Raw genomic sequence first — 17,870 nt, 5'->3', positions numbered from 1 at the left:
AGCTCCAGCGTGCATTGTGGAAGTTTGCGGCCGACTGTGAAGCGGCTGGGATCAGGGTCAGCACCGCTAAATCTGAGGCCATGGTTCTCGACCAGAGAAAGGTAGTTTGCCATCTCTCGGTGGGTGGAGTGTCCCTGCCCCAGGTGGAGGAGTTTAAATACCTTTGGGTCTTGTTTAGGAGTGAGGGAAGACCGGAGCGTGAGATTTACAGGCGGATCAGAGCGGCGTCCGTTGTCATGCGGTCGCTGTATCGGTCTGTCATGGTGAAGAGAGAGCTGAGCCAAAAAGCAAAGCTCTCAATTTACCGGTCGATTTTCGTTCGAATACTCACCTAATGTCATGAGCTATGGGTCGTGACCAAAAGAACGAGGTCCCGAATACAAGCGGCTGAAATGAGCTTTCTCCGCAGGGTGGCTGGGCGCTCCCTTAGAGATAGGGTGAGAAGCTAGTCCGGATGCCTCCTGGACGCCTCCCTGGAGAGGTGTTCCAGGCATGTCCCACTGGGCGGAGGCCCCAGAGAAGACCCAGGACATGCTGGAGAGACTACGTCTCTCGGCTGGCCTGGGAACGCCTCGGGGTCCCCCCAGAGGAGCTGGAGGAAGTGGCTGGGGCGAAGGAAGTCTGGGCATCTCTGCTAAGACTGCTGCCCCCGCGACCCGGTCCCAGATAAGCGGAGGAAGATGGATGGATGGATGTATGGATGGACATAACCATGTATCAGGTATGCATTGTGTTTCCTATGACGTTTTTCTTTATAGAAAGGTTTGAAATGTCCTTCATCTGTTGCACTTTGTACAAAAGCATTAATACAACAATCTGAGTCTTCTTTTTGTGAGACTAAAAATGTTTTTCATTTTAAAATCGGTCCAAGATTAGGCATGCGTGACTCATTGTTAACTCCACTTTCCAATACGGCGTTGCTATTTATGTACATAGAACAATGGTAACAGGCTAGCATAGCGTCTCTAGACAGTTCGGCCGGAGTTGTTGAGTGGTTTTCTGCCCAATTGAGATATACTTCACTGTATTTACACAACTTTGTTTTTTAAAAATGTTTAGATGCTAGCCTTTTTTCCTTCATTCATTCCTTCATTCCTTCATCACTTTTAGTGTTTTATTTTTGTTTGAAACATGTTTTTGGCCCAGAACTCCCATCCATGTGTCTGCGTTTGCTGTATTTCATGTGGTCTTCCTCGGGCAGTAATTACACCTCACAGCTTTAACCTTCAGTTTAAGGAGCGATTCTCAACATCTGGGCTCCAACACTCTGTGGTGTTGCAACAGTTTTCACACTGACAGTTTTACAACAACCCCAACCCACTTTGACCACCTCCAAACCGCCGCCGCTTGGCCTCATCTGCAGCTGCAGCGTTCATTTATACTGCAACCATTTACCCCCTTCCAGCTGCTCAGAGGAGCAGGTGGTGGCGAGGACAGATGGCTGTTATGAAGCTGCCCGAGAGCGTGCACGGCCCACCAAAGCGCACGGCACAAATGATGTAGGAAAACGTGGAGGTGCTGGTGCCACCTGCGCCTCCTCATTTCCCCCCAAAGATGAAGAGGCTTTCGGTGTCAGATAATCACAAAGATGAAACATCTTCATAAAAACGTCGACTCATTTTAACCCAACAGAAACAGTAATGTCCGTTGGATGACTCAGTGCAAGGTCGCCTCCCTCATTAACACAGCCACATTCAGGATGTTCGGAGGAACAGGAGCAGAGCATTGTTCTCACCATGATGAGGGAGCTGAGCAGCATGGTCTGGATCCGCTTGGTGCCCCGATGCCTGAGTCAAACACAAACACGTTAGGAACAACAACTGCAGACATAAAAGCAAGCTGCTCTGCTGGAAAAAATGAAAGTGACATGGAAAAGTTTAAATGCAGCCAGAACTCTGTAAAGTTAGGATTTAGTATTCAAGGATGCAGGCATAAAGTTAGAGCTTTCCTCCAAGAGAAAGCCTCAATCTTTTTCCATAGTGTGGGACAGCCTGTACATCACTGAGGAGGTTGATTTAGAGCAGGATAGTCTCTGTTTGGTTTGGGATAATATGTAGGTTAGAGTTAAATACACTTAAATACAATTTGCATAATAACTTGAAAACAACTGTATTTCTCAATAGAGGTCTTTGGGATCAATGATTTGTCCTTTTAGGCCTTCTAATGACCAATTCTCTTTCCTGATTGTCCTTGCAGTTACTTCTTTGACTCATGGAGCCTCTGAAGAACAGGTCAGACAGTTTTTCATGTTTACTCTGCTGGACTGAAGTGCAGTTTTTTTTTTACTGTGTTGGATGTATGGCAGCATCTCCTTAATCATTTCCAGTCTTAAAACTTTAAACCTTTAACAGCTTTAGTGTGGATGTTCTTGGAATTAAGAGGCATGTACAATCAACAAAATTCTGTTGTGGAGAAAAGTGGCTTTGTGCTGATATGCAACACTTTGCGTTGCGTATCGGTGCAAAGCTTTTTTCCGCATCAGAGTCAGCCGATTCACGTCGATTGTTGCGGTATGTCAAGGCTTGTGTTATTTAGGCGTCATCTGTGACGTGTCCGGTGTTAATGGGTTAATGCCAGCAATACAAATCATTGATTGTTTCACCCTCATAATGATAACAGGATAAAAGCATTTGTAGAATGAATTTGACAACAAAACATGCTTTTTCATTGAGAAGAACTACTGTTGATCTCATTTTGATAATAATCAACTAAAGTGGTGGATCTTCAGTTAATATTAGCTGATTCTCATGTTCTCTGTCGGGTTTTTGTGTTCATTGAATTGTAAAAACCCAGCACAGTTACTGAGACCCACTGAGGCTTATTCCTTATACCTCCTGAATAATAAAAACAGATGTGGGACTCACCCAATCTTCACCGTATCCAGGGTGTGGCAGGGCGTGCCATACACGGGCACCTTTCCCATGATGAACATCATGACTTCAGCGCGCTGGTAGTCTGGAAGGTTTCCTCCAAAGAAGCCTGAGGGGACGAGTCAAGGGGATGCACTTTGGCCTTTGTCCTTACAAAAGGGGGTTGTCGAAGAGCCACAGTGGCGAGCATACCGATAGTCTGGATGATGGCATTTTGGACGATGCGCTCTTCGCTCTCCTTCCCGCGCCCAGATGAAACGCTGCAGGCGGAGTTCCTCCGGGAGCTCTCGCCCAACTCAAAGTCCACGCTCATCCGAAGGTGCTTGAGCAGAGTGTTGAACACCTCCAGCACCGTGGGACCTGCCGTCACACAGCAATCGATTACACCAGATCAGGACCAACGGCGGCTTCTGCATGAGCGGCTTCAAACGCAGCTTCAGAGCTGTGGCAAGGCGGCTGACCCCGACTGAAAACTGGGAAACCGTGCTCGGTTAAACAGAGCATGAAGAGAAAGGAACACATGCTGGTGTGCAGCCCTGTACAGTCACAGCCTTACAGTTATCTCAACTCTTTCTGTCACACGCCACCACACCTCGGATTATTGCACAGTCACTGACTGCCTGAGGCTGTGAAACCTCCAATTATGTCAAAAACAATGAGAAAATGTGTGAACAACAATGTGTACTGTTAATTTTAAAGCATTTTGTGGGCTAAAATAAGATGAAGGAGGCTGGCAGCCTCTTACTACCCCCCCCCCCCCCCCCCCCCCCCCCCCCCCCCCCCCCCCCCCATGTCATAGGGGCTATAGGCAGTCTGGCTGTTTCAACACTTTTGAGTTTAAAACAACAGCTTAATTTTACACTAAACACAACATCAGTGAGATGACATCTTTACGTGAAGAAGGAGGCTTTCACAAAAGTGATGAGAATTTGTTCATATCAGCAGCTGATGGATGTGTTCACCAATTTCTGTGGCTGTAAGTGAAAAATCATTTTAAAAATGTATTTAGCAACAGCAGTGATATGTCATCTTTATTAAAAAAAACACAGGCCTTGGTTAAGTTGATAGTCCATAGCATAGCAACCATAGAATTCTTTTATGCGTTAGCAGCTGAGTATGTGCACCGATTGTAGTGACTAAAAGAGGAAGTAAATTTTAAAGCTTTATTTAGCATTCATGTGTTGCAGATCAGCTTTGCACTGAAACGGAACACTTTAAATTGGTAATGTGTTACATACTGAAGCAAACTGCTTTGCGCATGAAATAGAGGATTCATTTTGATTGGGCAATGCAATCAACACACTACAGTGTTGCATATCAGCGCAAAGCTGCTTTTATTTGCTTCAGAATCTGCTGGAGTGACATTTATTGACAGATTTCTAAAGATAACAGAATAAAAATATACCTCAGTTTGTTTGCTCACTGAACCTAAAGGTTTTTTTTTTTAAGTAGGAGTTTAGAAAAAAAAAAAAAAACATCAAAGTTTTAAGGTAGATGTGAACCGAAATGGCAAACACCAGATCATCACCAATCAATCAACTTATTGATGACTTCAGTCGTGGTCAAACTCAGGCGGAAGCTTATTGATCAGAGACAACTTTCAAATCAGCCATCGTCAAGAAGATTCCCCCGTCGACACCTGTGCAGACTAAGGCAACTCCGTAGTGAGCTCAAGAAAACAGACAAAAAAATTCAAGATCACAAGTCAGCTATCAGCTTTCTCGTCTAGTGAGAATGAGTTAGTGATTTGTTATTGTGAGAAAACAATATGACAGAAAGTATTTGCAGACACAACTGTTGACATTTTTCCGGGATTGAAAGTCGTATGAAATAATAAGTGGCTGTGGTTGAAACTGACAGAGGACTGTATCTGGTCTGTGGGCCGGGCTTTGGACACTCCTGACCCTAAAGCAGAACAGAAATTCCGGCACAACATGCAATTAAAGATTATAAAAGTTGATTAATTGATTTTGTAAGCCATATTCTCCTTAATTAATCTTCTTCAACATTATGACTTTTTTCATGTCCAACATTTTAGAAGCTTAACAGAACAAAAACACAGACTTCACTAAAGGAGCCTTTTCCGGTTCTGTTTCTAAGGACAAACACTTTGCTACTTTCACTCGTTTGTACTGTTCTAGTCCACAGAAACTACTCTACAGACATCCAACATGGACACCAAAACCATGAGCAAAGCCTGCAGCGCCCCCTGTGCCTCCCTCCGCCAAACAGCAGCCTATGGTGTCTGTTTTGGTGTCTGTTTATTTCTTCTGGCGGTGGGTCGTCCTCTCCACTGGATTGCCTCTTGATGTTGTGTCTAGATGTTGTGTCTTCTACTGATGTATCTGTGTGCGTCTCCTCCATCTCACAGCTTCTCTGCTCCTCTATTATTCCAGGAAGGTATTCATGTGGGCTTCCTTTTAACTGCAAAACAGACTTATGCTGCCCTCAAAGGTGTTAGTCTGAGGGGAAGAACAGGAAGTGCATGGCTGCAGATGAAGCAGTGATGGAGGCAGGCGGGTGGGAGGGGGTTCTGCAAGAGCTGCAGCTGCAGCTTTGGCCACGCTCAAACCCTACCGAGCCACAGGTTGGGAGGATTGTTTTCGCTCTCAAAGCTGATGGCGTCGCTTCTCCGAGACTCTTGGATCATCCCTGTTTGCAGCGACGGCACAAAAACAAAATCAGCAGAAATGATTTTATTCCTAAAATGATTAAACCCAAACATGGCTGCTGATTATCTCCGCCTGGAGCAGCGTCTTGTTCATCTCAGGGCGATGATCTTCACGGTTGTTTGATTTGTCCTAATTATCACATGCAGACGCTCCAGCAGAGAAGCATCATGCAGAAGCAGAACTACCAACACCTAACACCTGTTTTATTCTGGAATCAGTTGACATTCTGCTAAAGGTCACTTCCTAATTTTAAATTCACCTACATAATGAATAAAACATCTCAGACTTTAATAATGAACTCTGAAATTCAGAAAATAAACCTGAAAAGCTATTTTGTCAGTTTATGACTAAAGCTATGCTCACACCAAACGTGGTTTGAGTGGCATGGCCGTCCAATTTCAAGGAAAGTCAATGCAGAGACACATTAAGACGTGGTGAGACGGTGGTCCACCAGGAAGCATTTCAAGTGTTCCATCACAAAGCCTCCAGAGTTCAAATATCCAAACTTTGCTGAAGAATTTGAGTCACATCAACCAATCAGGAACTCAGCTTTGGCCCTCGACGTGTTGATGCTGTCATCAGGGGGTGGAGCCAAAAACCAACATGGAGGAGAAGCTGATCGTTGCTATCTGTTCTTCCCTGAACTGTAAGATATTTAAAGTGGACCACGGCATTGACTGTACATGACATATATAGTCAATGCTTCCATGTAGCGATGAGGCTAAGACAGCGATGAGCCTTTGACAGTGGCTCCTCCCACACCCGTCAAAAGCATCAGGTTTCCAAACACATTTTTGGACAATCAGATTTAGAGGATGTGGTTGGTTTGGGATTAACATTTTCCCCCAAAGTGTACATTTCTGTGATTGCTAAAGCCATTACCATTTCCTGTTTGAACCTTTCCCCATCAGGGTCTCTGGTGTCAGATGTAAAGAAACGATGAAAACCATCAACTATCAAATTGATCAGTAACAGATTTGTCTTATTGATTGATTATTGATGGCTTCAAGTGTAAAATCATGGATAAAAATGCTAACACTGTATAAAAAGAGGAAAACAAACCAAACTGAACTCGGTCTAACTTGGTTGCTGATCTTTCAGAAGAACGTCTCTTTTCTCTGGTTCTTTTCTTCTCCCAATAAGGACATTTAATAATTTGCAAACTAGTTGATTAATTGCTATTCTCCGTCCTGGTTTTCCAGTGTTGGTCAGCTAATTTTTGTGCCATAGCGCTCCAAACGAGCAGTTGCAGGAACTGCACAAATTCCTCTGGATGGTTAAGTCTACTTCAGTTTTGGTTTGCTCCCCAGGAGCGCCGTGTGAGAAACTAAACCAAACTGGATGAAGGCACAACATTTCCCACCATCCCTCTTCTCAGACTGGCAAAGTTCCACACCCTCTCTCCAACAGTTCTGAAGTCGGACTCACCCACAGAGCCTTTGGCGGCGATGGCCACAGTTTCCAGCAGGACCTGGACGATGCCGGCGCGGACGCGGGGCGTGCTCTTGTTGTTGGTGTCCAGGTGGTTCAGGACCTGCTGGATGACGTGGTGCGAGTGCTGAGCCTGCACGACACAGACAGGACGTGAACCCGCACAGATTTTGACGCCTAGTTCATCCAAAAACAACACCTGACTCTTTTGGATCTGAGAGTTCATGCAAGGTCATCTGTGACAGACCAGCTTTGATGAAGACTTATGGAGAAACAGAAGCTTCTTTGAATAAAATCATGTTAACTTCTAAAAAGCACATTCCAGCAGAAAGAGTTGAGAAGTAAGAAAACACAAACATGAAAAATGGTTCTGAAATTAAAAAAAAAAGAGCAACAGCGCATCATCCCCTGCTCCCATGAGCGAGGAGATCAATGTTCTCCTCACCTTAAATTGATTTCTCACTGTGGAACTCAACACAATGACAACAAAGGACATCGAGTTTTAATGGAGTTCAATGGAGCGCCTCAGGGTGCATGACCCCAAAAAAACCAGTATCCCGACTGAAACATGGCTTCAGACGGCGTTTTTAAAGCAAATAGCGTTGATCCGATGCTCACAGTCAGCCGGTTTACCTCCCGGAAAAAAACTAAAAACTCTGCTCGGTGAAAGACATCAAACACTATTTACTGAATTATTCGAGAGAAAAAAGGAAGAAAATGTTCAAGATATTTTTTCTGGTATATTTAAAAGCAAAATGAGGTTTATAACGTTAATCTGTACGACGTTTTTTTTTTTCGGGAAGAGTGGGTTTTGTAAACTTCCCACACAAACGTCCATCACTACTTTGCAGCTCTGCGAGATCAAAACTTTTCCGGTCAATGAAATCCAATACCAGACGTTTCACACGCATGCACGCGCGCACAAGAGTTTTTATCATGAAAAGTTATAAAAAAATAATAAATAAAAAAGTACGACCAAAAACAAACTGTCAAACTGTAAAATTATATTTAGGTGCTGCACTCAGTTTGTCCATCTGAAATCCACATTCATGTGACCGCAGGTGTGCTTCAGAGCTCCGTCCTAGGGACCCTTACTTTTAATTTGCTCCCTCCTTCTTGGGCATCTATTTTGTGTAAATACAACATCCACTTCCACCTCTTAATAATCCAGCTCTACTTCGTAACAACTAACAGTCAAATTACAAAAATCCCAATCAATGTTGACTTTACCTGTATGGAGTACATGATGATCCTAAAGCAGGACACTGCAAAATCGTTGGGATCCCACAAGTGATGGTTGTCCAAGTGACTGGAAAAAAACAAAAGACAGTAGTTCTACAAGTTGTTCCACTGAAACAGTTGATTTTGGTCTGTGATGTTCATCATTGAAACACTTCAACTTTTAGAGTGAAAATGTAAAAACAAAAAAAAAAAATCAACATTAAATGATTATTGAAGAATTTATTTGTATAAAAAGGAGCATAAAATAAGTTTTGAACAAGGAGAAAAGTTAATTTTAATTAGGGCTGCACGATATGAGGAAAACTCGCGATATGAGTTATGAGTGATCAATATTGCGATGATGACATAACGTGCGATAAATGAACAAATAGCAAAAACAACAAAAACATTTCCATTTCACTGCAAAAGTTTAATTCAAATAAGAGTCAAAATACCTTAGATTATTCAGAAAACAACCCTCGTCGAATTAAAAGGGTGACATCTAACATAAAAGCTCCACCCGATTGGTCAACAACGTGAAGGGCTCCGTTTTATTGGTCAAATGCATAAAGGGACTTATTCCATTATTTAAATGGTTCAAGTTGCCATTAGATTGTTTTAGCACATTTAAGGTTTCCCATTTATTGCGATTTTCTCCAACTTCTGCGATATGGATATTGCACGGCTTGAAATCGCGATAACGATAAATTTGCGATTAATTGTGCAGGACTAATTTTAATACATACGATGTAACCCTGGTTTATCAATGACAGAAGTCAAAAGTTTCCTGTAGGTCTTTAGCAGCTTTGCTCAGTGGCTTCTGTTTTGTTCCATTCTTACATACTGATCATCTCAAGAGCTGTGATGCTTTAGGGCTGTTGCCAGGCAACACCAAATTTTAACTTCCTCCACAGAGTGTCTACTGAACTGAGGTCCAATGACTGGACAGACCACGCGACAATCTTGAAATGCTTTTTGCATAGCTACTCCTTTGTTACCATGGCGATGCTTTTGGGATCAGAACTGTTTTCCTCACAACCAAATTCGAGTCCCTGATTGGTGAAAGTTCAATCTGGTCCAACTTCAACACATGTTGAATTGCAGTACGTTTTGTACGTAGCTTTTAAACTTTCTTGGTGGCTTTGATGACTTAAACATTAATCTCATAAAATAACAGATAATTGGGCTTGTGTACTTCTTTGTCCAATCCTACATTAATCTATTTATGGCTTCTTTTCATTTTGCAGCAGATTAATTACAGTTTGTCTGCTTTATTTGTTTCTGGGTTGTTTATTCCATCAGCACCAGCTGGCTGGCTTATGAATAATTCCTCGTGCAATCGATCCATTTTACACACAAACCAAACAACAATTGTGATGGTCGATCACTTAATTCATCTTGTTTAATATTCTTTATTTGCATTTTTTGTCAAAAGTGGCTTATAACCAGGATTCTACCCAGTGAAGTTTTTTCAAAGTAACAGTGCTTCTAATATCACACAGCTGTGCTTCTACTCAAACACACTGATATAATTAGATAATGCAGAGGAGGATCAGTTATGAATAAACCACAGAAACGCAGGAAAACCGAAGGAGGAAATCTGACACATCCCACCCCTGATCCCTGCAGGGAAACGTATGGTTGAGGACGCTAGAGGTCGCCGGCTTCAAACCAAAAAATAAACACTCGTCACGTGGGCGTAAATAAGATGGGTGCGATGAGAGAGATCTGTTCGTCTCTGTAGGAGCTGATCTGGAGCCTGCAGGTAAAACAATCAATACATGCGTTTGCTATTTCTGTCTGCAGACGCGCCGACGCAGACTGCAGCTCACACACGCCCACACACCTCCCTTTACACAAGACATGTGTGAAGTGTGATCCACTCACACTTCGCTTCGGTTTACTTTTTCATGTGACAGAAACTGGATCGACACAAGAGCCCAACACATGGATCTCATTTTCAGACTTCTGTGAGTCACAGTGAGAATCCACAAGCTGCCTCATGTTTTAGACACGACTCAATAAAAAAGAAAAAATATTTTTAGGAAATCTTCTATTTGAGGAGAAAACTCCTGTCGGAACTGAACGGCTGTTATCTGTCCAGACGCTAAAATATAGAAACTGGAGAGAACAATGAAAAAAGCAGGAAGAGGTTATTTACTGTTGCAATGAGAGAGAAAAAAATACACAAAATGAATTTACTATACTCCTTATTAGAAAAGTAACAAAGAGTACACGGAAAGGCGATGATCTTGGGAGGACATTCCAGACATCCACAGCTTCATCCAAAACACTGATTTCAAACTTCAGCCTCACAGTCCCTCTGTGAGCAGAAACTTCCCAAACACTGAGCCATAGCAGCTCAGGGTGCTGACCAAGGTTGTGCTGTCCTTTTTTGGAGGATTAAGGACCTGCAGGAGGCCGCCCGCCTCTTCTTTCTCATAAAAACAAACCGACCCGCAGAGATGCCTCGCTGGTTCTGGAACCGACTCTCTGACCTGAAACCAGGACAATCTCTCCATCCAGTCCAACAGTTTGCTGCGACTGCAAGGTGAAAAGTCCAACAGTTCGCTGTGACCTTCATTTTTTTAAAAAGATTTCAGAGTGAATGACTCATCCTGATGAAAACACAATAACTGTCTGTACTTTAGTCGTATCTTTAGCGTGAGTAAGGTGGAGGCTTCTCTACCAGGTAGATGTGAGTTATGCTGAAGTCCAGCTTCAGCCTGGAATAGTTTATGGAGAATGAAAAGTTTCTCTTCATATCAGCTTCTCACGTATTGGGAGGAAGAAAATGGACTGACTTTTGCTCTTCTGCAGCATAAAGCCTCCTTGCTGTGAGCCTCTGTGCTCTTCTACTCTGAAGGTCACGTTTCTTAAAACTGTCAATACAAATAAAGCTTTAATCAAATTCCTGGGTCATTGGTGTCCCCACCCGATCTGTACGCTGTACACCACTGTACGCAGCAAAATCAGATTCTTAAGAAGGTAAAAAGACCCTTGTTTTTTCTGTCTTGCAGGAAAAATACAATCGCATCAAGAAACATTTTTAACAGCAAAATAATCGGTTTGAGAAAAGATGTCTCAGTGACTAGAACTATTTTCTTAAAATAAGAATTATTGGTAGATAATTGTTTGCTACGACCTTGATCTTTCATGCATGTCTCATTCAGGGTTTGCCCACAGAATCAACCCGTAGGGCACTCTGACCTATAAGAACCAAAAATGCTTCAAGTGCAAGTTGACTCATTTCGTGCATGCAGATTACCGATTGGGTTTCCGGTACTGATCGGGTAGTGACGATTGGGATGCTCCAGTCTCAGGTGAGAGGGCTGACAGGTGTGAGGGGGAGATGGATGTGTGGAGGCAAAGTAAGGGGCTTCAATGCTGCCTGAAGCTCAAAATGTCTTCCTTTATTCATTTATTTATTTATTTTTTTTGCATTTTCCAGAAAAAAAGCAAGTCCATCACTGATGGAGTGATTCTAAATGACCAGAGTCTGCTTTCCAGACGGATCTAAACGATTATGGACAGAGTTCCTTTTAGCAGTCTAAACCGAAAGCAGTGTGAGCATGAAACCTTCAGCAAAAAGGACTGTTCGGTTTGAACTACCACAAACCAGCAGCATGTGAGCAGATGTGACAGGGGAGGAGGAATGAGGAGCAGAGAGCCAAACAACGGAGGAAAGGAACAAAAGAGGAGAGCCATAAAGACGTCTGGAAGCTGCTCGCAGGAGAACGATTTGCCAAAATGACGTCAATCCAAACCCCAAACCCCCACCCCCTTCTCTCTGTTAACCCCAATCCTCGCTATTTATAGCACGCCCTCACCCCCCTCACTCCTCCTCCCTGCAGGAGGAGAAAGTGGTCTCACCCTCCGACAGAAAAGCATCTTTTGCCGTTTAACGGACAGTGAGGGTTCAGCTGACGGTGATTCGGAGAAGGTTTTACCTTTGTTGTTGGCGGCCTTCAGAGGTTCTTGTTCAAGTTCTTAAACATGAACCCGAGCTAAGGAAAGAAAAAGTGAAGACGACTAATCTGTGGCAGATTGATGGATCTGTGAAGACAACCAGAGACTCTGACTGCGAGAATCAACCCGACAAACATCTAAACTGTGATGTCTTCATCGTTCTCCTGTCATCAGAGTGTCACGGTTTTTTTTCAGCACGTTGAAGCGCCGCATTCATCAAGCTGAGCTGCAGAGATTTAGTTCAAAGACAGAGGCTGCATTTAGGGAACAAAGTTTCCTTCTAAAAAAAAAAAAAAAAAAAAAAATAGAAAACTTTCCCGCCCACTCATCCCTGATCACGTGATGGACGCAACCGTGGCACTGAGCCCATCTACATGCACACCAAATGTCTGACCTTCACCTGGTTGGACGAGACATTTTAAAGAACCACGTAGACTAAATAATAGGATGTCTTACCTGGTAATGATAGTTATTTGATTAAGTCAAATCACATTAGAGCATGTAGATTTTTTCCATAAGAGACAACATTTCCCAGCATGCACACACCTTTTTCTGATATATTACGTAGTTTAACATCTGGGTGAGTGTAAACAAAACCCAGGAGATAGAGATCCAGCTGCAGGTTCAAAGGAGGCGCTGCTCCCACCTCAGACTAAACAAAAAAAAAAAGGAGCACCGTAGGGTTCCCAAATTAGCAAAGCTGACCGTCAATGCAGAGTTGGCCAAAAACAACCACGACTTTGAACATTTTTTTGTTTGAAAATCCCAAATAAAGAAGATCAAAAGCAAACTTAGCCAGAACCAGAGCAATGATGGCAGCAGAGGTCAGTCACGTTAGGTCTCACGGCAAACACTGTGTGTGTAAACTGAGCGTTTACGCTACTCAGTCGCTCAGACTTTCTTTTGCTTTCACTGATTCTCAGTCTGTTCATGTCCACGAAGACCATCATTTTACCTTCTAGCCAGCAGTGAATGCAGTTTATTTAACCATTGAACACCAGAGATGTCGCCGCCCTTTGACCTACCATAACTCGTCATCCATTTACGCAATCAATGTGAATCAGCCGATTCTGTCGCAACGAAAAGCAGCTCTGCTCCAACATGCAATACTTCATGTTAACCAAAGTAAAGTGTTGCATAACCGTACAGTGCTGCTTTTCTGCAGGACAGAATCAGCTGTTTTATCAAAACTGTCTAAGAACTTCACCATTGTTAACTGTTGCATATTAACACAAAGCTGCTTTTCTCTGTTTCAGAATCCAATGGAATTACATTATTTGCGTAAACGGTTAGAGTAACAGCAGGCAGGTCCACACACAAGGCCCCAGCAGTGCTTGACCACCTGCCATTTTAGCCTCATATTAGTAAGTGCCCTAGGACCTTTTTTTAAATTACTCATTAGCACTAATAAATTCATGTCAGAGGTGTGAGAAAAAAAGAAAAGAAAAAAAAAAAGGCGAAACAAAATCCCCACGGTTATCTGTCGGACCCAATTTACGGGGTGCTTTAGAGCTGCTGCTTCTGTCTCTGTGGCTCCACTCTGACTCATAGCCGCCAAAGACGGAGACACATAGCGAGCGACGGCATGGCAAGCTGCTGTTCCACAGAGTACTGAGGAGACCTGACGTTAAGCACCTCGAACCAGTAAGTTATGGTGTAACTATGAGGTCAAATTAGGATGGGCTTAGAGTGAATGAAAAAACGTCCACTTATTCAACGAGCTTAAATACAGATAACATTTCAGAAAAACGCTCTATATTAATCAGTATTTCAATTTATGCTTGTGTCAAACATTGGGGCATAGCGCATCCAGTGAGCACAGGGTAGGTCGTGCAGGGAAAGGAAATCGTGTATAAAATACAAAAGAAACACCAGATTCTATCCATCCATCCAACTTCCTCCGCTTATCTGGGACCGGGTCGCGGGGGCAGCAGTCTTAGCAGAGATGCCCACACTTCCCTCGCCCCAGCCGGCTTGATGAAGCCAACAAGACAACATCATCTGCAAAAAGCAGAGAGGAAATCCTGTGGTCCCCAAACCAGACCCCCTCCGGCCCCTGCCTGCGCCTTGAAATTCTGTCCATAAAAACTATGAACAGAACCGGTGATAAAGGGCAGGCCTGCCGGAGTCCGGGGACCGGGAACAGGTCCGGCTATGCGAACCAAGCTCCTACTCCGGTCATACAGAGACCGGACAGCCCTCAGTAAGGCTCCCCGGACCCCATACTCCCAGAGCACCCCCCACACCAGATTAAACGGTCAAAATAAGTGGCCCTTGTTTGGTATGGGTTCATTTGTTCCTCACTACAGGTCTGAAGTTATTTATTACCTTGTTTTTGAACGTATGTTATTATTGCCTCTGGCGCCTATCATCTATGTTTGCTTGGTTAGTTTTAAATTTTAGACTGTTTACGAGTGTTTTCTCACCCTTGGCAGGGGTATTTGTGTCTATGCTGATACCCTAGCCAACAGGGGGACAGGGCGGACGCCGCCTTCTGGGTTCTCTCTTCTTTAACTTTTTTTTTCTTTAGTCATTTCTCTTTTACTTGCGTTTGTTTCAGTGTATTTTATTATAAGGGGCTTGTTTAGTTATTTTATTGCATGAATGGGAATTAGTGATTTTGCATTCTCGTTTGTTTTTATGTACAGCACCTTGAGCCGTTTTCTTTACATGAAAGGTGCAATAAAACTAAAATTATTTTGAATTTAGTTTCTTTTTAATGTATCATATGATTGAACATTATCCATAGTTTCAATTGTAGAAAAAAGTTTGCCATTTGTTTGACCAATCTAGTTCTTTAAACTTTGTTTAGTGGCGGTTAAAAGTTGTAGGATAAAACACATATTGTGTGAGAGACTTTGAGCCCCCGCCGCTCTGCAAGCATGAGCTCTGAGTTACCAAAATCGAAAGAATGTAAACGCTGGAGGTAACATTCCGGTGCTAAGGGGTTAAATTGTTTTTTCTGTCTATGATAAAAGCGTCGAAGCAAAGCTGCACCTTCAATTAGAGAGCTTTTTAACTGACCAGGAGTCTGCTGAAAATAAAGTGCGTTTAAACAAGTGTGTTACACGTTTTTAACAACAGACGCCTGTATCTAAATAACAGGCGTTCTCACAATAAGGAGTAAGGGATGAACAGAGATGCAGCTCCACAGACGACCTTTGAGAAGATGACTATCTAAATGCACAATTCATTTGTTTTTCAAATAAAACTGCAAAACTGCTGAGTTCAAAAGAGCAGAACATTCTCCTACCCCCACCCACTATAACAGAGTAAATCAGAAAATAGGATGTGTCAGCTGTAGACAGACTGAAGCGAGAGGAAGATCAGTTCAGGAGAAAAAAACTGTTTGGAAAATATGTAAATAGTCGTGTAAATAACTACGCGCATGCAAATACCTCCAGACAGAAATAGAACAAAGTGATCCTTTTCTGCACAAACAGTTTACACATGAAACTGCAGAGTTTCCTGCATTTATAGTTGAAGGAAAATGGATAGAAAGTCGACTGAAGCTGCAGAAGCTTTTCTTGAGCGTGACAGCAGTCTCAGCCGAGGGCAAAGAAAACTCTTGACTTGCAGTAGTGCGGTTAGACGGTCGCAAACTGGAACGAAGGATCAGAGGAGCTCAAAGTATCACTCAGGAATGAAAAGCTCGTGTCCGGCCTGCAGGGGGCGATAGTTTCCAGCCAATCTGTGAGCGTCTGGTTGCCAGAGTGAGAACAGTGAGAACAACACTGCAGCAGATTTCAGCTGCACTCAGTTCTGGCTGGAGGCGAGACGGCGAGCGTGTCGAGTGTCACGCCTGTTAAGTGCTGCCTGTCAACAGAAACAACCACGATTACTCTACAGACGGACCAAAGGAAGGGCTGCAAAACCGCCGACAGCCTTGCACCATAAATAAAAACAACAGACACAACAACATGGAAATCTTTCAGCAACAAGACAAGGAAGGTTCTGAAATTTGAAGATCAGGAAAGGAGAGACTTCTTTCAGAGGATGATTGGCAATCAAAACCATCAACTAATCCTCCTAAACATTTCGGAGACTCCAGAATGAGAACATCTGCACATTTCTTAACTTCCAGATTCAGGTTTCTCAGTTTTTCTAGAATTTCCTAGCACTGGAACCATCTGCACTTTCATTACATACTGATGGGACTTTAGTGGCTTATAGATGCCTTGTGTCCTTCTGACTACCAGCAATGAAAATTTGTCCTCTGTAGAGGACATTTCTAAACCTGAATTTCTCTCAATTTCTCCCACTGCATACAACTAAATAAACTCCTTTTGGTATCTACAGAGGACATTTGGGGCTTTCCAATGATCCCAAACATGGAACGACTGTCTTCAGTGGAGATGGAAGTTTAGCTGAAGGTTTCTGCAGGGGGGTATTCCAGGAAGCATGTTTAAACTTCCCCTGACTTTAACCCTGAACTCTGGCTGAAATCTGTCTGAACTTGCTTACTCTGGGTATGTCGGTTCCAAAAGACCGGATATGAGTTAGCGTAATTACATTCGACTTGGTAACCCTGGGTTAATGCGCGTGCAGAGACATTCTCAATAAATCATCGACTTCCGGAGTCACCATGGAAACGAGTGGAGAAAAAAAAGAGTGCTATATATACTCCAGTGAGACAAAGTTGGAGATTTTAATGACGGCGTATGAAGATTATAAACCCATCAATTAAGTAATACGGCTGCATCATCAGCAAAAGAAAGAGTTTCTGCTTGGAGAAAAATAATGGACAGAAAGTAAACGCAAGAGTTTCTGATATTATTTCTATTTTCATTATGACGCATATATATAATTTATCCAACGTAAACGATTTACTTCAATTGGTAACAACAAGTAACTATACATTTTTCAACCTAATTTTTTTACGTCTATCCAACGTCTGTCAACAGTCTATCCAAATGTTTATACAACTCAAATTTACATATTTATCTAACTAAATGTCATATTACTCCAATTTAAATATTTTTCCATCCTAATTTATTGTATTTTTTTAACTCTAATATGTCTAAGTTTGAGCCTGCAAATATTCTCATTTGTATAACATTAAAATGAGTAATTCAATATGGAGTTGCAATATATAACATGTATTCAGTTATCATGAGTCTGACTTTAACTTGATCTTGTAACATGGCATAGCACTAGGGGTGCTAAATAAACTCATCATCCTCTCCCTCCCTCTCAATCATGGTGCAGAAAGAATTAAACATAACAGGACAAAATAACTCGGCAATACACAGTAAAACAGCTAAACAACTAAACACATTTGGACAAAAACCCACACTTAAACAACAATCCGTCCAGACAGGCAAAGGGAATGGTATAACACAGTTCCTTGCGCTGCCGATCTAACAGCAGCACCAAAGTTACACCTACTTAATTGAAATAATTTGAATGAAAGTAAAATAACTGTCTGATGTGAAAAAGATTTATCTGAGCTTCTTCATCCACTAAATTATCTTCAAATGGACACGGCATGCTGCTTCACCTCTCTGAAATCAAACTAACCTTCAACTAAACCTGCTCCAGACCAGGTTATGGTCAGAGCATGAGTTGCTATTGCAACTTGGCACACCCTGAAACATACCTCAATTTTTGGAACCAAAAGCTGAGGTTATCCGCTTCCTTAGCCTCAAACTTACCGTGGTAACTAGCACATCCTGCTTTATGTAATACCCCCTTGAGTTTTAATTTG

General features: G+C 42.6%; 1 protein-coding gene across 11 annotated transcripts in view; it reads right to left on the bottom strand.

The window, feature by feature from the left end:
• efr3a (EFR3 homolog A (S. cerevisiae)) overlaps nt 1-17,870 on the bottom strand; it is a 113,544-nt gene that overhangs the window by 15,129 nt on the left and 80,545 nt on the right. For all 11 annotated transcript variants that reach the window (XM_023965572.2, XM_078934422.1, XM_078934424.1 and 8 more), the window contains 5 exons: nt 8,204-8,282; nt 6,971-7,106; nt 3,063-3,230; nt 2,865-2,979; nt 1,736-1,787 (listed from right to left, as the gene is read on the bottom strand). In XM_023965572.2, coding sequence (XP_023821340.1) covers nt 1,736-1,787; nt 2,865-2,979; nt 3,063-3,230; nt 6,971-7,106; nt 8,204-8,282 — 550 coding nt within the window. The remainder of the gene's footprint in view (nt 1-1,735; nt 1,788-2,864; nt 2,980-3,062; nt 3,231-6,970; nt 7,107-8,203; nt 8,283-17,870) is intronic.

The sequence above is a fragment of the Oryzias latipes genome, chromosome 17 (genome assembly GCF_053564925.1).
Source record: "Oryzias latipes strain Hd-rR chromosome 17, Olatipes_Hd-rR_3.1".
Classification (NCBI taxonomy): Eukaryota; Metazoa; Chordata; class Actinopteri; order Beloniformes; family Adrianichthyidae; genus Oryzias; species Oryzias latipes.
Note: the sequence above shows the minus strand (reverse complement) of the source record. Positions and strands in the feature narration are given on the sequence as shown.